The sequence below is a fragment of the Polypterus senegalus genome, chromosome 3 (genome assembly GCF_016835505.1).
Source record: "Polypterus senegalus isolate Bchr_013 chromosome 3, ASM1683550v1, whole genome shotgun sequence".
In the NCBI taxonomy this organism is placed as follows: domain Eukaryota; kingdom Metazoa; phylum Chordata; class Cladistia; order Polypteriformes; family Polypteridae; genus Polypterus; species Polypterus senegalus.
In genome coordinates this window covers 207,558,302-207,584,726 of record NC_053156.1, presented here as the reverse complement: position 1 = coordinate 207,584,726, position 26,425 = coordinate 207,558,302, and the positions used below count along the sequence as shown (strand labels likewise).

At 37.0% G+C, this 26,425-nt stretch overlaps 1 protein-coding gene across 2 annotated transcripts in view; it reads right to left on the bottom strand.

Annotated features, from left to right (window-relative positions):
- Nucleotides 1-26,425, bottom strand: part of crim1 (cysteine rich transmembrane BMP regulator 1 (chordin-like)) — an 852,254-nt gene that overhangs the window by 342,885 nt on the left and 482,944 nt on the right. For both annotated transcript variants that reach the window (XM_039748389.1, XM_039748388.1), the window contains exons 6-7: nt 11,847-12,029; nt 3,711-3,908 (exon numbers count right to left, since the gene is read on the bottom strand). In XM_039748389.1, the coding sequence (XP_039604323.1) occupies nt 3,711-3,908; nt 11,847-12,029 (381 nt within the window). The remainder of the gene's footprint in view (nt 1-3,710; nt 3,909-11,846; nt 12,030-26,425) is intronic.

The window sequence follows — 26,425 nt, the reverse complement described above, 5'->3', positions numbered from 1 at the left end:
CCTTTTCCCACAACTTTAAAACACAACATATCTCTCATATGATGGTGATGCTCTAAATGGCCACTGTAGTCTCATTGTAAGCTAAACAGTTTCTTTAAGTCAGATATTTAAAAAAATACAATCTACCAAAATATTTAAATTTAAGATATTGTGCAATAAATGAATCCAATACTATGAACAAAATACCACTATGCCACATACGGCAAAAAATCATTAAATGCTTACTTTGTTTTATTTTTTTTAATTCACTATTTCTTCAGATACTGCTTTCTAAATTGTATCCGAATACTGACAATTAATAATGAGCAGAGCAGACTCCAGCGCCAAGGACTCTGAAAGGAGCAACAACTTCAGTGTTCACCACTTGTGTGCTTATTAGCTTATTAACAAAAATGAACAAGAAGCACAGCCAGCAATCATTCTGTACATGTTCTGCAATCATTTTACCCCATTCAGTCCCAGAAAATGCCGTCATGATTTCAAACAGTAAAAATCTCTTCTGTCTGCAGCAAATATAATCAATAATTAGTATATCAGTGCAACATGGGTATGCATATATGTATTTTTCTTCTAAATTAACATTCCATACACCTATTGTAGGATTAGCTTTCATTTGTAATAACATATGAAAGTATTTTACCTTGTTCTTGTGGTGCTGGAAAGTGAAAATATGCTGCATGTTGGTTGGATATTTAAGTAAGAATTTTAATGTAGCTTTATACATGTGACAATAGCCTTGAACTCAAATATTACTCTATGAGCTACAAGACAATGACCCTTTCAAAGGTAAACATCCAGAGACTAACTAAAAAGAAAGATAGAGGTGAAGGTCAAGAACAACATTTATTCCAAAATCAAGACATTGCCCAAATATTCTTTACGCAGAGAGAGAGGGAAAAGGGAATTGTGAGAGATGGCTGGCAGCTTATCCCGGTCCATACACCCAGGCCGCTAGATGGAGTTCTCCCTGCAGCATGGAGGTGCCCCAGATTCCCACGGAGCATCATGGGATATGGAGTGCGACTCCACAGTCCAAATGGATGCCGTGGCTGCCATCAGAGGACGCAGCAGGGAGACACAGGGATTTCTATTTTCCCTATAGCCCGGAAGTACTCACAAGTCACGGGGACGGAAGAACTGAAGTACTTCCGGGCTGAAGAAAAATAAAAGTTTTCATCTGACCTGGAAGTGCTATGGAATCACATGGACAGAAGGACAGAAGCACTTCCGGGTCGAGGACTATTTAAAGGACTGTGGGAAACCCAGCAAGGAAGCAATGAGAGCCGGAGTTGGGAGGAAGTGCGACAGAGCTGCTGGGTGGAGAGGAGGATTTATTGATTATTACTGTGATTATTGTGAATTATTATTGTGTATTGTGGAGGTGGAGGTGCTTTGTGCACAGTATTGAAGAAATGAAATTCATTTCTGGGATTTCTACCTGGTGTGTGGATGTATTGACTATAGGTTACATGGGGCAACAACATATATATATATATATATATATATATATATATATATATATATATATATATATATATATATATATATATATATATATCGACAAATACAAATTGGACAATCATTTGAAAATAATACTTGAATAAGACGATAAAAAAGCAGCCACCACTTCTTGTTTGCTCACTAAATAGTTGTCTGCTCATCACGATAGTTTAACTTCTGTGTGCTCTCCTGTTGAAACACATTGAGCCATACAGCCTTATGCCCGAACCATGCCAGCTGGACACAACTAAAAAGCAAAGACCTCAGCCACAGACAAGACACTCGTTCAAGTTCCTGTTGTACTGGAGACTATGGTTCTGATAATGTGATGCTTCCCTGTGCCTTGACAGCTGAATGTTTCAAAAAATTAAAAGCAGTAGCAAAAATCAAGCTAAGTGTTCTTTTTTACTAATATTTAAATGTTTTATTCTTTGCTGTCTTGTCTGAGGTATGTATGTGGTTTTGAGCTTTCAAAATATTGAAAGTTAAAAGAAGCAATTTTTCAGGGAGCAAGAGATCATGCAAAAAACCTGCTAAAACAATATGTATCTTCACACTTTTTTCTCTATATTTAAATATAAACATTTTAGGAGAAAAGGGCCTTTCCATTTGTACATTTTTAAATTAAGGCATTGGTTTTAAACTTAAAAAAAAAACAAGAAAATTTCCTGTTAAAATCTGCATGTCTATAATATACTCCCTTTACTGTGTACATGATCAATTGCTTCATAAAATAACAGCACCGTGTTAGTCTTTTTTTTTCTTTTTTACTTGTATTTTCAGAACTGTCACTGGCAACTGTCGAGTTTTGGCAGAACCTTAACCTGAGAAAAATCCATTTAGGCAGACTTCATTTGTCACGTCGAATGCCATTCCGGTCCATTGCTTATGACTGCTCTAAAATGCATCACTGCTTGAAGCCCCTAGCGTGCAAGTGCCAGACCTTAAGGTCAAGCCGTCACCACGGTAGATGTAAAGGTGAGACAGTTATGTTGGCCTAAAGTGATGTGCTGCATACGGAAAATGAAGCTTCAGCGTGGGGCATTATTCATTTTCCACTGTTACTTTTATCATATGGCCCTGAGATGAGTTAAAATTAAAAAGAAAGGTTAGGGTTGAACTTTTTCATTCTAATTGATATTTCTTGCTAAACAGCATCTTTGCATTCTACAATGTATCTCATAGTTTGTGAAGTAGGTCTGTAACATTGGCAGTCCTTTAAGCACTTAGCAAATCTACAGAACAGAAACCAGAATCATTTATCTGCCAAATACAGCACCCTTCTTTGCAACATACAATGAAATAAGATAGACGAAACATTGTTAGCAATCAACACAATAATGACAGTCCTCAAGGCCAAACAGAGAGCAAACAGGGAATTTGTTCACAAGTTATCTTGCGTTTTTAAATTCTTATCTCTACTATATAAAGACAAAACTTAAGACACATGTAGAAAAAATGTGAAAATAACCCAAAAATTCCAAAGTGATGTAAGGCAAAATGTTAACAATTAGTAATCTACCAAACATTGTTTTACTCCACAGCCCATTTTGGTCAAAGAGAAACTTACTTAAACAATCAACATCAAAACAGCATATGATTCACTTCAATTGGCAGAAGATCAGAGGGACACACAATAGAGGCAATTCATAATCAAGGGAGCCGTTCCTGTTCTGTTGATAAAATATGTGTTTTGGTTTGTATTAAAGCCATTTACGTTTAAATATTTGCCTTGTTCTACCCTCTGCCTGCATTCCTGAAGTGATGACATAACCGCACAGATTTCAAACAATCAAATTTGTGTTTTAACTCAATTTACAAAAAACAAACAAAAAAAACCCACTTATTTTGACTCTCAGGTCCAAGTTTATATATATATATATATATATATATATATATATATATATATATATATATACTGTATATATATATATATATATATATATATATATATATATAAAAATACACACGATGTACAGATAGTTTCAAATTTTCAAACACTTCATCAATGGCAACACATTTCTAACAATCCACTAGCAAATGAACAGGCTGATTTATTACCTTTGGAGTAAAATATTATTTGAAATCAAAAGTATGAAGGGCATTTTCAGATATGCTGTCTCTTGAAAGGAGTGCATATATAACTATCACAGCTTTCTTTTTTAATAAAACAGTGAGTGACCAACATCCACAACAACAAAAACACTTACCTTCACACACTGGGCAACACTCCCCAGGGACTTCTACAGGATTCAGACAGCTATGACCACAAGCTGCTGCCACACAACGAGCTTCTCCACTAACACACTGACAAAATGTGCAGTCATCTTCCCTCCAGTGGTCTCCATGTGCCAGGATCTGGCCGCTAACATAGCATCCAGCAAAATTAACAGCTGAAAAGATGGGATCTAGGAACACAACATGAACAAATAAAAATTAGCAGAATTCTAATCATAAATAACTATCTATCTGTGGACATTGATGAAATACAAATAAATGCTTCCATATAAAAAAAAAAAATACATACTGTATATGAAAACAGCAGAAAAATGAGAAATAATTCTACATACTTGAAAAATGCCTACTGATTTTAAGGAAGACTCTATTGCTTTATTATACTTGTACCTTTTGTGAAAGTGTTTATTTGATATTTGGACTTCAGTCTTCACACATTATACAGAGCATGTCTACATTTTGTCAATTATTATTAAAATATGACAAAAGGTTTCATTTTTAGTTATGTGTTTAATATTTCTTGCATTTCTCACATTTCCTGTCATCCTAAATTTACATACACGTAGATCGTTGTAGACACGGAACACACATGAAATGCATGTGTTCCAAACAACGATATATTATTTACCCTATGCAACTCCAGCCACCTCACACTAACATAAACAAGATTTGAGCTGGGAGAACCTTTTGCCCTTTCTTCAGCAGTGGGGGGACTGGGATAGCAGGCTGCTTGCTGCTTGTGCTGATCAACACATTTACAAAACAAAAGATGCTAATGGAGAGGTGCGAGGGGATTTAAGGTGGGCTGGGATTACAAGTTTTTTCATAGGCTTCAGGGATTCTAGTGTTAAGCCTTATTGTGAAGACAGGGCACTACAATTTCTACATCAGATGTCCATCCCAGAATAAAGTGACCTCAAACTGACCTGTTCTAACAAGTACAGTATGTGACCCCACAATAAACAATACATCTATAACTACTGTATTGTTTGATTTAGGTTTATCATCAGAATCTATGCTTACAAAAATGAAATAAGGAAACCAACACATTAATTAAACAAAACGGAAGGTATCTTTTTATTACTGTTACAAATTACAAATGCAACCTATGTTTCTTTTTCTCTCATATCTTTCTTTCTTCTTCTAGCACATGTGCAACAAGCATATGCAATCGACACAGGACAATGAAGATCACACAAAATAGCATCCAAAGTGTACTGTGCAACTGTGAATAGGGTAGGAAACATACACCTATACTGCATGAGTGTATACATATTTAACAGAACTCAACTCTGTTACAGTCTTCTCAGACTTAGCTAATTTCAAAAACGTCTTCTTCAGAGGTATCCAATTAAATAAGACAGTATGTCACATTCAAGGTTAAGCAGAAAGGCAGAAGCACCATAGCCATAAGGAATTGAATAAGAAAACTGCATTAAGGCACTTTATTCCATATCTCTTGAACTACTATATATAACAAGGTGTGTTTTCTTTGAAATGAAACCTTGACTAGAAAGCGAAAGAGCAATGTATTTTTCCCATACATCCCAGTACTGATAAATGATATATTGTCACACACGCGTGTTTAGGAGGCAACTAAAGGGCTTGAGTACATGTAGTTCCACGCCAGACCAGGGGGAGGCGAAGTGCACTAAATTCTTCCTCTCGATCTTCTGCAGACCATTCTAGGGAAATCCCACCCGGCTATGGGGCAGCCAATGATGTCACTTCCGGTTCCGGTCCTGATGACATCACTTCCTCTACTGGCCTTTAAAGCTGCCATCCTGTGTATAATAAATCAGTTCTGTTTTGGACTGTGTTGTGTGAACTCAATTATGCAGCCAGGAAAAATTATACGGGTGGCTGCCCCAAACCTTCTCAGCGTCTTATGGTCGTTTTTGTGACAGCATACACATACACATATATACTGTACAGTACTCCTTGGTTAACAAATCCTTTGAGAGCAAATCTCTTTTATAATGAAACTGGCCTAAAACGTAGCACATGCACAATCTGCATACACAAAATAGCCATTGATTTGTCATTAATATCACATGTACCATACAGTGTGAAGTTATTATTTGTTAGGGCTTAGGCATTTCATGAGTACAACAGTCATTCTAATAATTTTATGTCACACAAATATAAAACAGTATGTTTAGAAACTAAAATGCAGATTACAAAAAGGGTAGAAGCTGGAGAAATTAAATGCCATTCAGATTACCTAAGAGGGGTGTGGATAGAAAGCACGTAGCTGCAAACAGAAGCCACGTCTCTACTGCCAAAATCTATTGGCCTGTATGCATAACCACCGGTATGTCTCCTTAAGGATCCTGGTTTGGACTGGCTCACGGAGTGGGGCAAAGTGAATGCAGATGGTGTTGCCTTTGACCCCAAGTAAGGTCTGAGGTACAGCCAGTGATGTAAGTGTACAGGCGGCAGACAAGGTAGATGAGATCGAGTACAACTGCATGCAATTTGGGCCATGGAATATACAATATACTATACACAAAAACTCATAGGCTAACGTATTATGTATGTCTGCCCATTAGCAAATAGCACCTGTCCCACAAAACAGACAATCACATGACTAAAAGTCAATATATTGCATATAACATGTAGACAAGGTCAAAATGTTTAGTTGTTATTCATACATTGGAAGTGGCAAGAAGTGTAATCTAACTGACTTTGACTATAGAAGTATTAGTAGTGTAAAAAATAGTGGTTCCAGCATCTTAGAAACAGGTGCCTTCTTGTGATTTTCAAGCACTGCAGTTTTTCAGGTTAACAGAGAATGAGACCATAAACAGAAGACAGCTAGTGGGCGGAAGTTTTGTTGGGGAAGAAAACTGTTAATGAAAGAGGTCAAAGGAGAAATGCCACTAATAACAGGTTTCCTTAATAGTGGTGTGCAAAGGGTATCATTCAATGCACAACATCTGACTGGTAATGTCATGGTTGTCATGTTGTTGTTCTTACCTTATTGTTTGAATATAGCTTTTGTTTAAAAGTAGAGAATAATTTACCTTCTTTATGCACAGAGTACAAATGAATCTTTTTTACATCCTACGACTTAGTGTGTCTGTTGCTGACTGAAAAGTATAGCTGCACATAGACTTGTATGGATTTTTTTTATATATATATATAGATATATATATTTAAATTTTGAATATAAAGGGACTGAAATATCCTCCTATCTCGATAATATGTGTGTCATTCTCTATGAATTTATCTTCATGTTCATAATACAAACTTTGAAAGGGGTGAAATGCAAAAAACAGGTCCAATTCTAAGAGCATCTGTCACAGCACTATGTACTGGCTGTCCATCCATGGTTAGCTCGTGTATTATGCTCAGTATGCTCTGGCACCTTGTAATCAGCCAGCACTTTTGACCCTGATACGTGTGCATATAACAGATTTGTCTTGGAGAGCAGTTTCATTTCTGGGGTTCCCTTTATTCTTAATATTATTAAAAACACTTCCAGTTTTGTGGATCATTCTTTTGGCAGTCTGTTAATGCTCATCTCATCTGTCTTACTGCTCAATCTTCCTTTCAATAACAGTATAATATGGCATATCTGAGACATGGGCTCAGTTCCTAGCTTAGTTCACACTTTGTACACATTTTTCACACTTTCACAAAAGTTCTCTAGGCAGTTTTTCACACATCCCAAAGATGTACACATTTTACTAAATGGCAAATCTAAACAGGAGCAATGTGAATGAGGATACATGTGTCCATTAGAGTACATGCAATGGACCAGTGTCCGGTACTGGCTATCTTCCTTTTAGCCAGTACTTCCAAGACATTTTCCCACTCTGTGTCATCCAGTAGTAAAAATGGACTCATAAAATGGGTGGATATATAAGTAGTTTAATTTCAAAAATAACTAAAAAATCAACATACTATGAAACACGATGACTACTCTGTCAGTTCTGTTCTACACTGTGTCAATGAAGCTGTGGTGAAGGACATATATGTATAATGTGCCCAGGCAGCACACCTAGTCCTTAAGATCTCACCCTGTTTCTTATGTAATGGTAAGTTACCATAAAAACAAACTCTAACAAATCTGATTTACAGTTAGGTCCATAAATATTTGGACAGAGACAACTTGTTTCTAATTTTGGTTCTGTACATTACCACAATGAATTTTAAATGAAACAACTCAGATGCAGTTGAAGTGCAGACTTTCAGCTTTAATTCAGTGGGTTGAATAAAAACATTGCATAAAAATGTGAGGGAACTAAAGTATTTTTTTAACACAATCCCTTTATTTCAGGGGCTCAAAAGTAATTGGACAAATTAAATAACTGGAAATAAAATGTTCATTTCTAATACTTGGTTGAAAACCCTTTGCTGGCAATGACAGCCTGAAGTCTTGAACTCATGGACATCACCAGATGCTGGGTTTCCTCCTTTTTAATGCTCTGCCAGGCCTTTACTGCAGCGGCTTTCAGTTGCTGTTTGTTTGTGGGCCTTTCTGTCTGAAGTTTAGTCTTCAACAAGTGAAATGCATGCTGAATTGGGTTAAGATCAGGTGACTGACTTGGCCATTCAAGAATTTTCCACTTCTTTGCTTTTAATAAACTCCTGGTTTGCTTTGGCTGTATGTTTTGGGTCATTGTCCATCTGTACTATGAAACGCCGCCCAATCAATTTGACTGCATTTAGCTGGATTTGAGCAAAAAGTATGTCTTTGAACACCACAGAATTCATTCGGCTGCTTCTGTCCTGTGTCACATCATCAATAAACACTAGTGTCCCAGTGCCACTGGCAGCCATGCACGCCCAAGCCATCACACTGCCTCCACCGTGTTTTACAGATGATGTGGTATGCTTTGGATAATGAGCTGTTCCACACCTTCTCCATACTTTTTTCTTGCCATCATTCTGGTAGAGGTTGATCTTGGTTTCATCTGTCCAAAGAATGTTGTTCCAGAACCGTGCTGGCATTTTTAGACGTTCTTTAGCAAAGTCCAATCTAGCCTTTCTATTCTTGAGGCTTATGAGTGGCTTGCACCTTGCAGTGCACCCTCTGTATTTACTTTCATGCAGTCTTCTCTTTATGGTAGACTTGAATATTGATACGCCTACTCCCTGGAGAGTGCTGTTCACTTGGTTGGCTGTTGTGAAGAAGTTTCTCTTCACCATGGAAATGATTCTGCGATCATCCACCACTTTTGTCTTCTGTGGACGTCCAGGTCTTTTTGCGTTGCTGAGTTTACCAGTTCTTGCTTTCTTTCTCAGGATGTACCAAACTGTACATTTTGCTACTCATAATATTGTATTAATTTCTCGGATGGGTTTTTTCTGTTTTTGCAGCTTAAGGATGCCTTCTTTCACCTGCATGGAGAGCTCCTTTGACCGCATGCTGTCTGTTCACAGCAAAATCTTCTTAATGCAAGCGCCACACCTTAAATCAACTCCAGGCCTTTTATCTGTTTAATTGATAATGACATAACGATGGACTTGCTCACACTTGCCCATGAAATAGCCTTTGAGTCAATTGTCCAATTACTTTTGAGCGCCTGAAATGAAGGGATGGTGTTAAAAAAATGCTTTAGTTGCCTCATATTTTTATGCAATTGTTTTGTTCACCCCACTGAATTAAAGCTGAAAGTCTGCACTTCAACTGCATCTGAGTTGTTTCATTTAAAATTCATTGTGGTAATGTACAGAACCAAAATTTGAAAAAAGTTGTCCCTGTCCAAATATTTGTGGACCTAACTGTATGATCCTTGTAATTATGCACAGTATTGACCTCTTGTAAACTATAAAAATAAACAGGTCTAGCCCTTTTATTTATTTAATCCTCACCATTCATATTCAATACCCAGTTTCTCTCATGTTATATAGTAAAGTGAGAGCCATGCAACACTTTGTTTGTAGCCTATTTGTGGACTTAACTTCTGCTGAGATAGTCCTAGAAAAATGACTATGCTCATGCAATCAGTTTAAATAGAATGACTTATTTACTGTAAGTCTTTTGTTACGACTTTTATTATGTCTTTTGATCACCTTTAAGAGAAAATAAAGCTTACTGGACAATTCCCATGGTCTTCCTTACTTCTTCCTTATATTCAATTTGTGCAGCAGAAATTTTAATCCTCTACTCCCCTTTTGGACAGTTTATTATATTTTATGTAAACATATCTTATCTTCAAAGGAGCACCGTGAAGAGCAGATAATGTCAGAGAGAGCGCTCGCTAAGAAAAGCAAACAATCAAAAATCAATACGTGCATTTAAGTATACAGAAGCACCGCGATAAAGCGGCATTTTGTAGAGGAGCGTCCGTGTCCTCTGTGCAAACAGCCCCTGTGTAAACAGCCCCCTCTGCTCACACCCCCTCCATCAGGCAGAGAGAGTAAGAGAGACAGAGAGAAGCAAACAAAACAAGCGCCACGCGGGAAGCATATCTTATAGCATTGAGGAGTTTTAGTTAATATGTAATACATGCTCTGATTGGGTAGCTTCTAAGCCATCCGCCAATAGCGTCCCTTGTATGAAATCAACTGGGCAATCAAACTGAGGAAGCATGTAACCTAAATTAAAAGACCCATTGTCTGCAGAAAGCGGCGAACCAGCAAAAAATCTGTGATATATATTTAGATGTGCTTGCATTTAAATCCGCGATAGAGTGAAGCCGCGAAAGTCGAAGCGCGATATAGCGAGGGATTACTGTATATATATATATATACAAACACTGGCAGACCCTTATTATAGAGGTGTAATATCCTATTATTATCTTGTGTTAACTCCTAAATTGTTTTAATTGATACTCATACAAGTGTCAACAACTATGTAGTTATGAAATGTGGGATGTATTTATTTAATTGGGGCGGAGTGGTGGCACTGAGCTGGTATCCTGGAGGTTGCCGGTTTGAATCACTGCCAAAAGAGATCCTATTCTTTTGGGCCCTTGAGCAAGACCCTTACCCTTCAATTGCTCCAGGGGCGCTGTACAATGGCTGACCCTGCTCTCTGACCTGAAGGGGTATGCAAAAAATAACAAAGTCTTAATATGAGAAATTGTATCAGGCAAAATAAAGAATAAAAAAAAAAATTCACAAATGTGACAATAAGACCAGTCTTTGGGGAAAACAGTGAAAGGATTATAGGAAGGGGCAGAGTATCTCATATGAATAGAAACTTTGCTAGCATAGTATATAGACGATAAAGCTCCCAGTGGCCCAGGCCATAATATGTCGGATCACTTTAGATAGTTAGGAGGAACAGGCTTCATTTTAAAGACGAAAATAAAGTAAACAAACTTCCAACAGTCTTTGATTAAAATCTAATGCTCTGCAGTTTACATTGTTCCCCAATTTTTATCCAATACACAATACATGGATCCCCAACCCTTCTTGATTATGTTTTCTTTCAGTGTCACCATCTTATTTCCCTTGCTTTAAAGGGAAATCAACTGTAGTAATTAAAACCTTATAACAAAGCACTTCTTTGCAACTGTGCAAACACAACCAATCCTACACAATGGAAACCCCATTTGTGATAAACAAACCAATGAATCTTTCAATAGATAAGCCCTTAAAGTTCTGTAATTTATAGCTGTCTAGTGGTTACAATAATATATTATTATAATATAGTTTAGCAGACAGTGCAACAATGTTGAGTAAATGAATAGACAAATAATGTTATATTAGTTTGGATGGCAAAAAGAAAACAACTTTTATTACATATACTGTACTCATACAAGGCTACAATATACTCACAAAAAAACAAACAAAAAAAAAACAATAATAAATAAAAAAAAGGTCAATACGACCTGAATTCTACTTTCCTTGAGGACCTAAACTCAAAATGAAAAGTCCTGGTATTATTACAGATGCATGAGCATGAAATGTGACTTGCATAAGTACAGGCATTTCTCCTACATTATGCTGTCAGAGGTGCTGGAAGAAGAAAGCTTTTTACTAAAAGGCAAGAAGCTCACAGATTGCAGTGCTATATTTCTTGGTACAGCAAACTATTCTCAAGAAACAATGTTTTGCACATGCTTGTCATTAAAGAAAGAAAAAAGAAGCACAAAATTGCCATATTTCTGAATGCTCTTGAAGTATGTACTAATAATGAAGTAAGATATTACCTTCACAGACTGGGCAGCACTCCCCATCCGGCACATAATATCTTTCACAGTGTAGTACACCACACTGAGCTGTGAAGCAGATGGAGACCCCCCCTTGGCATCGGCAGAATCGACAACTGTCCATGCGGAACATGTCCCCATCGTAATATTCCACGCCGTTAAAGATGCAGGCTGGCTTGGTTTCTGCAAGATAAAACAGCAATCACAGTGTTAACTTTGCAGAATGCAACAGAAGAGAATTGCTCTTAGAACTTCTTATGAATAAACAGCAAATGTAACAACTGGGAAAGAAAAAATTAAGAATATATTAAACACAATAAATATGAGGGGAGAAACACCTGTGGAACATCCGTTCATTTCTTTTCATTAGTTTGTCTTTTCCAAATAAAAGAGATAATTAAAAATATTATGAGGAGGAAAGTGCACAAATAAACATGATTTTATACCACTTTATCACTGTTCAACAAGAACATGAGAAAAAACATTCATGCTGCTTAACAAAGCATTCCTTTTATTGTCAAGGGAGACTAATATAATATTGGTCCAATTGTGCACTTTGTAATGTACTTGTTGCTGTTAATATGCCTATATGTGCAGGTTCCTTTCATTGTGATGTTCATTTATCTCTTACATATATTTCTCTTCTGGTTCGTCCTGCTTCCTCTTCAAACCCGTCCCGCCCACACACAGCCCACATGGCATTTCTCGATTCCTATTCGTCCTCTTCCAAACCCTACCCCATGCTGCTTGCGGCCTCCCATACACCCCCACGCCGCTTTTCTCAAGTCCTATTCCTCCTTTGGACTACTGCATTCCCCGCTCCTCTCTTATGACCCCATTCGTGTCACTTCACCGCCCGATATCTAGCCTGACCGCGTGACCTTTCACTTCGGCCATGTCTGCGCCTGGGAGTATTTTCCATAGCCTGCTACAGGAAGGTACTCTCTCGACCATTGGCATTGGTTTTGCTCCTTGCTATTTTCGTTATATTGCGACGGTTGTTTTCTATGCCTTTGTTATAAAATGAACGACAGTATCTTCTCTGAAAAACAGGTTTTTGTGCGACATCATCTGTATTCCGGGATCCTCAACTGCCTGTTCCTATCAGTGGGTTATTTCTTGACACAAACGGCTATCTGGCATTATTTAATTCTCTTACTGCCAGGATACACTCCAACTCCCTGCAACTATGAGTTTGCCTCATTTTATTTCTCAGCCTTTACAGAATGATGGGGCCTACAGTAGTTAACATTGCCACCGTGCACCAGCTGGTAGCTTCTTGTGAGGTGTTTTCAAACTCTTGTGTGGAGTTTCCTCCTACCATCATAATGTTAGCTTTAATTGCAAAACTCAGTGGGATCAGAGGAAGATAATTCACTTTTGCAAGCTTTGCTAGACAGACTTCTGCATTAACCATCACATAAGAGGCTTAAAAGGTCAACACCCTACTCTAAAGGACCATGATAACAATATTTGACAACCTCTTTTTGTCTAAGACACAGCACTCGAGAAAATAATTAAGCAGTGTTTAACGCACTTTGGCTCGAATGTTCTTTTAAAGTTACTTAATGCTGCTTTATGAAATTATGAAATGCTTTTCCCCCCTTTTTATCTCAAGTATCTCTTCATCAAAAATTTCCTGCACTGCCAAAACAGGCAAACCTACTGTATGGTAGAGAATTATTAAAGAAATCTGAGGTACAACTTTAGGTCTAAACGCTTAGTTAAAAAAAGCAAAAACATTTTCAGTATTTTATGTGGTATCTCTAATGGTGGAAGGTTTTCTAAAGCTTTCAGCAGCTAATACATAAAAATGAAAAAAAGTAAAAAATAAAACATTTACTATAATTGAGGCCTAATGGATTTGTTGGGGGTGATGCTGGAATAGCCTCAGATTTACATAGTGTATTTCATTTACCAGAAAACTGCCTAAAACCATTCACAAGTCTCACTTTGTTGCTTTTTTCTGTTATTAGCAATACAAATAACAAATCCCTTTTTAATTACTGTAGGAAATCAGATGTAGTTTATACATATACATAAGCATAGGAAAATGCAGCACCCAGACCCTGCTCATCTTAGACGGGTCATTATTACAAGTGAAGCAGCATATCAAGCTGCCCTAAAGCTGAGCTTTCTAAGACGCTTAAAAAAGAAATGCAATACTTCTGAACAGGAATAGATGAGTACATTTTCATTTCTGTGAAACGTTTAAAGAGTGCCAGCAATAAAAAATCACCATTCACTTTCAGTCATAACAGAAACACTAATATCAACAATAACAGTAAAACATAGAGAGTGGGTCATATCAGGAGGTAGTAACAACTGGAGAAACTCATTTAAAAGGACTGCTTAACAATAAATGGAAAAAAAAGTTATCACAGTAAGTGATTAATACCATTTATTGTGTACAAACAAAATAAAAATCATTCATACAACTTTTTATGTATTGACAATCATTTTTTAACCCTTTAAACACAACCTCGTTTTTTGCCAGTTTTCTGCTACTTTGATTTAGCTGGCTATAACTTTGTCATCAATATTCATGTTTTTCATGTATACTTCTCAAAATAAAGATCAGTCATTTCTGTTTCAGAATTTTTGCAACTGGACAATTAGTTATGCCGTATACATATAATACATAAGTTGCAAAATTTGGTAATTTTGTTTTCTTAAAAATGAACTTTGAATGTTATTGCTATTTCCATAGATGCTAGGAAATGCTACCAAACATTATAAAGTGTCAGTGCATATGTCAAGAACATCTAGAAAAAAAAAAAAGTAAATATCTACAAGTAGTATGTCTAATTTTACTGTTTTAAAGCTGCACAAAGACAGTATTCTTTTTCTCTGCTTTCTAATTAATATCCATAGCATACATATCCAATATTGAAGGCTACAGAATATATGTAGTTGGCAAAGAAATTATATAGTGTGTCCAAATTACAACACCAATGGTTGCAAGATTCAAAAACATTTTTACAATAAAACAAATCTGAAATATAGAAATAAGAAAATGGTGTCATTTTAAAATACTGAAACACCATTCTCCTAATACTCTGTCCATCAAAATGTACCCAACTGAGTCAGGATGATCAAGAAAGCCAAAGTGAGGTTTGGTCTTCATTGAGGGAATTAAGAAAAACGTTGCAATGTGGAATTTTTAAAGCAAAAATCTGTACTTTAATTAGAATAATGAGGAAATGAATGATTTTATGCAGTTTTTTTTTTTTTTTTAATATTGGCATTATTGTTTATTCTTGTAGCGGAATCCAAAACAATGGTTTGCATTTAAATGGTTAAACAGTAAAGTGCAAAGTATGGCCAAAATACCAATAAGGACTGAGTAGATGTTAACTGCTAATTTCAAGTAGTTTTATTTATTTAGTAAAGTCAGCTATGTTAAGTACATTACTATGTAGAATCACTTTAAATTTGTAAATGAAAGAACTAAAACTTCAGATTCTTTCATGCACATATGAAAATTTACTTTAGACACAGTCAAATATAGTGCCTACTGTCCACTGTCTCTAGCCTTGTATTCAAGCTCAGCAGCACAGAATTTTGAAATCACAACTATACGGAAGTCAGGGCATCTTTCTATCTGCGGTGCTATATAATTTGTTCAGGGAAATAACACCAACAATTGGCAGAGTGGTGTCCAAGTAACAAAGCAACCAAAAATATGGCTTTTGAAACTTATAAAAATAAAAGGGAGAAGTAGAGATGCTGATACAATACAATTTATTTTTGTATAGCCTAAAATCACACAAGTAGTGACGCAGTAGGCTTTAACAGGCCCTGACTTTTGACAGCCAACCCAAGCCTTGACTTTCTAAGAAGACAAGGAAAAATTCCCCAAAAAACCCTTATAGGGAATAAATTGGAAAAAACCTGTGCTTGCTATATTCTAATTATCCAGTGTATGATTGTATATAAATCACCCAGTAAATATTTATATAGATATATTACTATAGGCATAGTTCATTTGTATAATCATATCTTTTTATTGTATTGCAAAATTATTTTCATGTACACCACTGAACGGTTTATCTTTTTCACTTTATAAAAAGGCCACTATATCCACTGAGCAGAAGGCCTCTTGTTAAATATGAAAAACATTGCAGTGAGTGGCCTCCTAATCCCTTGGTTTACCAACCGAACTAGCTTGTGCTGTGCTGCTGTGAAATCAGTGTTGTTGTTAACATCTTAGAATTCAAGTGCATTATGTGCTTTATTTGTAACATCAGCATGACTTTGCTGTTCATTGAATTATTGTACTCAGTGGACATAAATTTAATCTTTTTATCTTCTCACACATATTCAAAGCACTCATTCATTAATTTGTTAAATGACATTACTTTTAATTAGTAACTGTTTTATACTGAAGGATGTTAATAAGATACTGCATACCACACTGATCTGTCTCTTTAACTATAACCCAATAAACTGTCACTACTGTCAGTGAGAAAAAGAAAACAACAAAACATTCTCTAATCTGCTTAACTCAGTCAAGGGGCAGAAACTATCCTGGAGCAATGACCTGAACTACAGTCCATCTTAGGGCCCATCCTGATACACTACCATAGTCACCGAGGGTCAATTTGGAATGAACAGTTCCCCTAATCCACACTTCAAGGAGAATGAAAGATAAAAAAATTAAATGCCCAGAGAAAAGGTCATGCAGACACAGTGAGAAACAGCAAACTCCCTACAGTGGGTCTTGTTAAATCCTTTACAAACATAGCGTTTATGTTTAAGATGGTAAAGTTCCATTTTGGTCTCATTACTCCAAAGGACTTTGTTCCAGAAGTTTTGAGGCTTGTCTAGATGCTGTCTGGCATATTATAAGTTGGCCGTTATGTGGTCTTGGCACAGTAAAGGCTTTTTTTCTTGCAACTCAACACAGCAGCCGATTTTTGTTCAAGTACCTCCTTATTTTATTGTACATCTTAAAAGAGTAATACCACTTGTTTTAAGAGATGCCTATATTTCAGCTGAAGTGGCTTGTGGGTTTTTCTTAGTAGCTCAACAAATAATCCTGGTAGTTGTGGCAGAAATCTCAGTTGATCTACCTGACCCCATGGCTTGGTAACAACAGAACCACTAACTTTATACTGTACTTTTTTATCAGAGTTTAAACACTACTTATAATAAATCCAAGGCCAATGATGTAAAAAACACCATCCATACTGTGAAGCATGAAGTGGATCTCTGATGTTTTGGGGGTGTTTGAGCTACATCGGCACAGGTAACGTAGTAAAAATTGATGGCAAGATAAATATTGGAGGACATCTTGCATTCATCCACAAGCTGTGCATGGAATACACATGGATCTTCCAACATTACAATGATCAAAAACAAAGGGCCAAGTTGACCCTTCTGTAGCTACAGCAGAAAAATCGTAAAGGTGCTGGAGTGGTAATTACAGTCTCCTGACCTCAATTTCATTGAGCCATTTTGGGGAGATCTCAAACGTGCAGTTTATGTAAGACAATCCAAAAATGTATGGGACCTGGAGGCTTTTTGCTAAGCAGAATGGACAGCTCTACAAGCTGAGAAAATCAATTGCCTCAAACACAACTATCACAAAATACTGCATGCCAACATTGATGCTAAAGGGATCAATAAACAGGAGTTAAGTACTAAGGGTATGCAAACTTGTGAGCAGGGACCATGTCATTATTTTCCTTATTACTATGATTTGTTTAATGGTTATACTGTTCTGTGATGCCTTATAGTTTAACTTGGATTCCATTAAAAGAAAATGAAATGTTTTTATGCCTAATTGGTCATATGGTACACATCTTGCAAATTCTGCCAGGGTATGTAAACTTATAAGCACAACTGTATATACTGTATAGCGTACAGCTGCCCCAACCCAACACAGACAGGCAGGACACAGGTTCAACACACAATACACATGTGTATTCTTCCTTACAATATACAAAAATGGGCAATAATGCTTGCACAGTCCTTCTGCCTCCAGTCCTCCACATAGGCCCTTTCTCCTCCAGACTCTGGCCATTGAATATTGGCAGTTGGCCCCCTTTTATAGGACACCCAGAAGGACTCCAGGTATCCAACGATTTTCTTTCGCCAGCACTACCTGGTGTGGCAGAAGTGCTGCCACACAGGGCCTGGCAAGGCACCACCCTGGTTAAGCTTCCATGCTCCAAACCTGTGGCACTGCTGTAACCCAAGGGGGTGGGGTTGTGTGTCCTCTATCAGTCCGGGGAAGAGAGTGTTCGGAAAAAGCTCTCTCCCCAATCCTTCCATATATTTATTACTGTTTTACCATATTAATTATCCCAGAAAGTGCTTTGTAATATTGTTTTACTATACAGGTTGCCATATATGCTGCATAAACTGAAATTGAAGGAAGACCAAACTAGTAAAACACTGACTTTATAAATCAGCACAACTACTCTTACAGATAGCCATCCTTAGAATTCGAATCCATCACATTTACTTTGCTCTGCAAGGAAAAGTTTTTTTTTTAACTAAAAGCTGTACAGACAGCTTACAGAAAATATACAGTATAAAGAGTGAATATATTTGACTACAGGCTGGTGACTTTAGATTGAAGGAATTCTCCAAACTGTTTAACTTCAGATAGGTTGAAGCTGCCATTACTCAAGTCAAATTATATTGCAACGTAGACCTTTAATGAAGATTTGGCAGAAGAAGCAACGGACTTAGCAAACTATAGCAGGATAATGCCCATCTGCTCCCTTAAATGTAACAGCCACCTCTGCTAGAGCATGCTTTCTGTAAAGATAATTGTGATTAATAACTTGCTCTCAGCAACGATCAAGATATTTAATGCACAGGTTTGAGCAAAGTGATTATAGTAGGTTAGGATTTTCAATAATGAGCAGATGGCAAAAAAAGTGTTCTGTTCACCATACCCATCCTAGCATTAGAGGCAGCCTGTAATTATTCACATAAGAACAAAACATATATTTTTTATAATATAGTAAATAATTCCTGCACAGAATAGCCATCATCTTTCTGGGCTTTTCTTTTAAAATTCTCTGAATCCTATTCCTGTAGATATTCAACACAAAATGTGTTATCACTTTACCTTTTTTCTATTGATCAATATAAAGAAGAAATAATTAATCTCCAATTCATCTACAAATGTACCAGTAACATTAAATATATGGTAATTTTGAAATCAACCTACAAAAATCTATTATTTCATTATACTTTTAACTTTTCTGTATCTGAAAAGCATAGCCTATAGCCATCTTCTCTCCCTTTGTAACCAAGCCTGTAAAATGTACAATGTGTTATGAAAGAAGCGTAGGTGGGGGTTAACTCCCAAAGATTTAATTGGAGCACCATCTGATAAGTTAGTGTGGAAGGTCTGGTAGGCATGTGTAGCAGTGGATAACTGTTTATAACAGATCCAAGTAATATCCAAGTGGTCACTGTTTGTGTGCAGTTCACCTCTCCTCCCCAGATTACATGCCAGCTTAATTGGCAACTTTACATTGATATGGTGGGAGTGACTGTGGATTTGTACATCAGTGTGCCGTCCTCTGGAATGACATACTAATTGCAGTCTAGAGTTAGTTCCTGCCTGGCACCTACTTTATAACTCTTGAACAGGAAAAGCAAATGTAAGCATGCTTTTATGTTTTATTAATTACTAGCCAAAGCCCTTATGGCGGTGTAAGAATAGGAACAGAAAACGGTGAGAAAGGAATTCAGTATAACAAAGGCTTAGGAAACCACCGTCACAGTATAACGAAAATAGCAAGGAGCGAAATCAATGCCAATGGTCGAGAGAGTATCCTCCTGTAGCAGGCTACGGAAAATATAGACATATATAGATAGACGCCGCATTCACTGTGTTGCCCAGTCGACATGGTAAGTCAGCGCGTCTGCCCTATTGCGAGTGGTAAAAGTGCCATTTAAACTAATACAGGTAGATGTGGAAACCGGGTTTTCTGATGAAAAAACAACGTTTTAAACAGTATCGTTTACATACAACAGATTTTGGCGAATCGTTTACATTCAATTATCTATATCCATTTATACACTAAATGAGTGCGTATCCCATGGTCTTAGAGTTGGTGGGCGGGGCTCTGCGAGTTGGTGGCCGTGGCGCTCTGTCTTGCGTGCGCTCTCTGTCTTGCTTGCCCTTAGTTAAGAGTTTGCGGGCGGGGCTCTGTGAGTTGGCGATCGTGGCTCTGTGTCTTGCATGTGGTGTAAAGTCAATGTGACTCAGAGGTGCATGTGGACTTTTGCACAGACGAAAGCGACTGAGGCTGTGTTTTATGAGTTGTTGCATGCCTCGAGAGCAACGCTGGACTCGGGAGGACGGTTACAGTTAGCGTGCGTGGCTCTGTCGTGTGTATCCGATGACGTGGTAGGAGGGTTAGAGTTGGTGGGCGGGGCTCTGTCAAGCGTATCCCATGGTCTTAGAGTTGGTGGGTGGGGCTCTGTCTTGCTTGCGCTCACTGCCTTGCGTGCCCTTAGTGAATTATATATAGATATATGCTTATGAAATTAATGGTAAAGATGATAAGAAATGCCAACAACATAAAGAGAAATGACATGGATTGACATCCCTTGCAACACTCCTATTTTTTCTTTTTAAGCTAAGTAATTTAGGCAGTTATTTTTAACCACAACTTATTAGCCTTTAGGTTTAACATGTAGCTACTTTTACAGAGTAGCATTTACTGCATATTTAACGATTTAGATAATTATGCATGACCATATCACATTTGGAAAAAAGGTCAGCAAGCCAAATCAGTTTTGACCACTTTGCAAACTTAAAAAAAATTATGCCTATACTTTCTGTAGTATTACAATAAATTCCTTTTCACAAATTACAATGGCAAAAATCGTATATTATGCAATGTTGGTGTTTTCACCTACAGCCAAAAAAATGTATACAGATTAAAAGACTCTTATAGAAAAGATTTCGTTCAAAGAAATGCAGCCTTGCGTAATACTAATAAATTTCACTGCAAAAAATGAATCTTCAGATTGAATCTGGTAACTTAACCCTAACTCACAAATATCGTTGCATGGCACTGTTTAATTGAATTCTCTATGGAGGGCTAAAAATGCTGTAGCGATATTAACAAAAGTTGAAGTACTTTATAATACACATTTACACTAGATAATGACATATTTTACATTTAGTCTGTATATGCCACTAAAGAATATTCTGAATACATCTATTGGTGCTCATTTTTATGGCCCTTCTGTTTTTGGTGAATAATACTCAAGCACCATTTTCTATTAGTCACAATGTGCAAAAAGGACTTCTAAATCTATACCTTACTATCATATTCACTCTTTTCATTTATTAACACATTTCTATGACAACACACTGTAAGGTTAATCTAATCACCAAGGGAGAATTAAAACAGAAATATTTTAGGTCAGATGCCATTCTTGATATCAACCTCCTTTAATTGCCTTTTATGACACACAAGAGTGATGATGACCATATTCTATCATCAGATTATCAAGTATAGGGCAGCAAAAGCATCAGGCAAAAGGAATGAAGCTGCATCATGCAATTTCTAGACCTGCAGAAGGTGTTTAACGGGATGCCACATGAGGTAGTAAGATGACCATTGAGACAGTTAGGTTGTAAATGAATGGTTAGTGTTTGTGGTGCTGCCAATGTGTGAGAAAGCAACAACAGTAGTCAAGACAGCAGATGAGGGTAATCAAAATTTTGAGGTGAAGGTGCGACTGCACCAGGGATCCATTTCAAGTCCATTGATTTTCATGATAGTGAAGGAGGCAGTGACAAGGGAATTGTGTAAGGTATAGGAACCATTGATGGCAAAAAAAATCAGGAGGAACTGAAGGATAAATAAAAATCTAGTTGGAATGTGAAAAGCCTCAAGGTTAATGCTAGAAAGGCTAGGGTGATGAATGAAGGTGAATAGGCAGGAGGCGTGAAGGAGGTGAGTACATGACCATGTGAGTGTGTATTAAATGTGGTTTGAGAAATTCAACACTTTTGCTTTGACCGTGAAAAATGGGTGCAAAAAAGTAACTGAGAGAAAGTTAGTCTACAGGCAGCAAGTGTAACTATTATTTGCAGAAAGTTTGTGAGAGGGTGCAGAATAATGTCATAAGTGTAAATCTACGTAGGTGGAGTGGTGGCTCTGAGGCTAGGGATTTGTCTTGGCAATCGGAAGGTTGCCAGTTCGAATCCCATTACTCCAAAAGTGACTCTACTTTGTTGGGCCCTTAACATGCAATTACTTCGTCCTGGGCATGACGTTAATCTGTATCCAGCCCTGCATTTAGGCTCTCTAACCTGCAGGGAAATACCTGGGGGTTGGTGGCAGAATTGGAACTCCAGTCACCATAAAAAACCTCACACTGTTCCACTCCATCTGAACTAGTGAGGTGTCACTAGTGTTACATGGCTGCACTTGGGTCCTAATCTGGGATCCTGAGTTGGTTTGTCATGTGGTGGGTACAACAATGCGCTGTATCAGCGCCTGCTCCTAACCTCTCTCTCCTGCAAATCTAGACAGCAGGAATCAAGGTGTTTTGGAGAATGTAGGGTGGTTCTGCCACTTTGGTGACATGTTTAAAGCAAAGGTGTGTATAATAGCATGTGGGTGCTGTCCCTCATTTTGAATTCTGAATAAGTCTTCCTATCACTGAAGTGTGTGAAAGCTGCATGTGGAATAATATCCTATCTCTATGGGGTTGGGATGTGGCTGATGAAAGTGGAAGATGAAGTAAAGCTGGAAAGAACACTAGAATAATTAGATGGATGGAGAGTCACAGAGGGAGAGAAAAATGAATACTGACGGAAGAGAAAGACTTGGTGTGGAGGTGATGAGTGTTGTGCTCAGGAGAAACAGAATAAAGTGGTTTAGGTGTGTGGAGTGAAAAGCAGAGGGTGTCTTGGTGAATAGGTCCACCAAGATAGAGGTGGAAGAGATAAGATCAAAAGGGTGATTAAAATAGACACCGGTGAAGGTAAAAATAATATGAAAATACTGGATCTCACCTAAAAGGATGTTAGGGACCACAGAGAGTGGAGGGAAAAGATTTTGGGGAAAACTGGCTAACCTCAGTAAACTTGGAAAATAACTGTTGAACAACATATGATGGCCATGATTAGAATAACTTAATAAAAAAATACAACCTTATTGGCATCGTGATATGAGCTGTTCTTTTGTGAGAAAGTGCTTTAGCTTACAGGCAGCTTTGTTATTTAGCAATGGCTCTCACTGGGTTTGCTCCCCTGATTCTTAATTTAACTTATTGTACTATAGTGTAAAATGAATCCTTGAATATTCAGATTTTTCTTAGTACTGATGTCTTTTTAGGTTATGATGTTTACATAATATTCTACACACACAATATTTATTATATATAATAAATATTATGTTCGTTTTCTGTATTGCACTTTGCCTGTGCCAAAAAATGGTTGTCTTACAACTTTTAACCATTACTCAAAGCTGTTTCGACCTCGCTTTTATAAGACTCAATGTCAAAGGCTCAGTCAGTGGTATCTGAGTGCTGTAGGGGCAACATCACATGCCTAAATATGAGCTGTGAATTATTTGGCTTCTGGTCATAAGAATAAAATTTAAAAAAAGAAAAAAAGTGTTGTTTTTTTTAATAATTTCAAACAAAACCCTTCCTACTACCTGACTTGCACACGTCAAACATTGTGAAAATGTTAATTTACAAAACTGCTTCTCATTAAGTTGCTAAAATAATAATGGGGTTGTAGGCGTAAGTCCAGTTTTTTTTTTACTTACTTATGACTGTTACAGTAATCAGCAGCTGAAGTGGAATGATGAGAAGAGGCTCTGAGAACGGCCACATGCAATCATCTTTTATTGTTTAAAGGGAAAGCCCAGGGCAAATCACAGGGGTTTCTTTAAATCATCTGTGTTGTTATTTGTAGTATTTCAAAACTGAGCAGAAGGTATCGTACTATTTACTTAAAGTAAGAGTTTGGAAATGGAATTTAAATTAGCAGGCACTGTAGTCCTTAGGGACTGAAACTGGCTACCTCAGGTGTAGATGTTTAACTTCTTATTTATTGAACTCTTAAGGCCAGATATGGGTTTCAGCTGGAATCCCTAACTACTCAGCTACTCAGGGCTGCTTATTTTCTAATAAATCTCATAGAATTCTTTCTTACCCTGTGTTTGTTTTCTTTGTTTTTCCTGCCACTCATTTCTCTATAACAGGTCTATCTCCGAAATGCCTGAACCATAATTATTTTTTTCAATTACCTCAAAGGACAATACGCTTGCCTGTCATACTGACTGACAAAGGCATAAAATGATAGCAGGTACTGTATCATGCACCTAACCTTTCTCTCTCTCTCTCTCTCTCTCTCTCACTGCATAGGAAACTGAATATTTCTCATTATTCAAATAATTCTAAATGTATTTTACTTACTCCATTTGGAAACACTCTCTACCCCAAAAGTAAAAGAAAGCAACATATAATAACATCTAATATGAACAATGCAAAGGTTTGTTTGATTCCAACATAAAGATGCACAGATTCATTGAAGTTCAGAACTTCTGTTTGGATGCATACTTATTGAAAATCCATCCAGAAAAAGCTATTAAAAAATAAAGACTGCTGTTAATAACAATTACACTGATTCCTTGCTTTACAGACTGTAAGTAGTGATAGGCACTCAGGAGACACAGAGAGAGATGCTTTTTTCTAGTTGTTTATACAGTATATGGCCATGTTAATTTTTTTTGGTGGTTATTGTTCTGTCTACTTATTTTGTTGTTTGGGGCAAGGTGATGACTCTAGTTGGATATGATTAGGACAGATTTAAAGGATTCTTAGGCTTAATAAATAATTAACAGAATGGGTGTTTTCCTTAAAATAATTGAATTATAGGTAGAGCAAGTGTACCCATGCATTGGCCTTCAGGCTATAATCCCCTACCCTAGAACTGATAGATAGATTTTTAATATTATTGTTGTACAATTGGTAGGATGGGTGGGACTTGTAAAATAAAAAAAATGTATAATTGGAATATGTGTACCCATGCATTTTTGATATGGCCTTCGGGCTGATATCCCCTACCCTCACCCTAACCACTGATGGCATTTCATCAACTCCAGAGCCATTACCATTTCTTACAGAAAAAAAAAAATGAAAAAAACAAGGACATCTTCCCAAATGCAGACATTGCTTTCAGACTTTACCTGAGATTATCTGTCACAAATGCAAGTCATGAGTGATCTTTCTCCAAGCTCAGGCTAGTGACAAATAGATTCAAAATCCACAAGGGGACAGGAATGACTGAATCATTTGAATCTGATGTCAATTGAGAGTGATCTGGTTCAGAAAAAAAAAGGATTTTGGTGATCTGATCTGAGGCTTTTGCTGCAAAGAAATCCAGAAAGGTTCAATTTTGAAAAGCAAGCATTTGTCTCTGTTAATATACGGAATGGTCTATGCAGTATTTGATATTTCTGCTTTTGTAGGTATTTTTAATACCATATATACTCGTGGATAAGTTCTCCCGCAGATAAGTTGGGGCTTGATTTTACTGTATAATTTGTGGTGTTTTATAATGTCAGTCGTATATGCCAAATGCAGAAAACTAACGCTATTGGTCCAAGAAATTATGATATGCTAACGGTCACCTGAGAGAGTCCCCACGAAGCACACTGCCTTTTTTTCTATGTACTGTGCCTACGTGACCACACGATAATACCCAAACTATTCCAAAGTGACGTTTCCACTGTTTTGTGTTTTTTGTATATACACCTTATACACCTTTATCATAACAGCATCCCTTATCTATGATGGAGCGTTCGATCAGAAGAAAACATGAAGTTGGTTTTAAATTAAAAGTTGTTGTGGCGAAAGAAATTGGTAACTGCACTGCTGCAAAAAAATTTGATGTGTCTGAGTAATGGTGCGAGATTGGAAGAAGCAAGAAGGTGTAAAAAAAAAAAAAAATGAAGGGTCGAATTTTTGAACTGGCATATAAGTCGGTGTCTGTTTCAGTGAGTAAGCCCTTATTCTGTTTCTATTCATTAGATTTTTGCTTTTAATTTTAAAGCTGTGTACATAGTTTTTACAGTACTTTACTCTATGTGAGACTTTCAAGTTGTTGTAGATTCCTAGTATTCTGTTTAGATAGGGCTTCAAAAATTTTTCTAGCCCAGGGATCTACACCATCCTTAATTTAGCCCTGCCTAACTTTGAATATGTGGCAAAACTTGAAAATGGCTGCTCACCAGTGGAACATAACCAGCATAACCAAGAGTTTGAGCAATTTTGCAAAAAAGGACCAAAGACTGCAGTGTCAAAGTAAGCACACCTATTAGACATTTTGGGGAATGGATTTTAATACTAATGGAGCACTTTTTTCCCCTGATTTTTTTATTTGTAGGTAACTAGAAGAAGTCGGGGGAAATTTGCTTCTATTTTGAAAATAAAGAATTCTCTTTGTGAATGAATGGAAGAAATCCTAATAAATACATTAAGAAGTCATACTGAAGTGTGAAAAACTCAACTTGTGCTGTAGGGTGTGCATTCATGGCACACATTGAGTTTTGAATACCACTGAATACCTA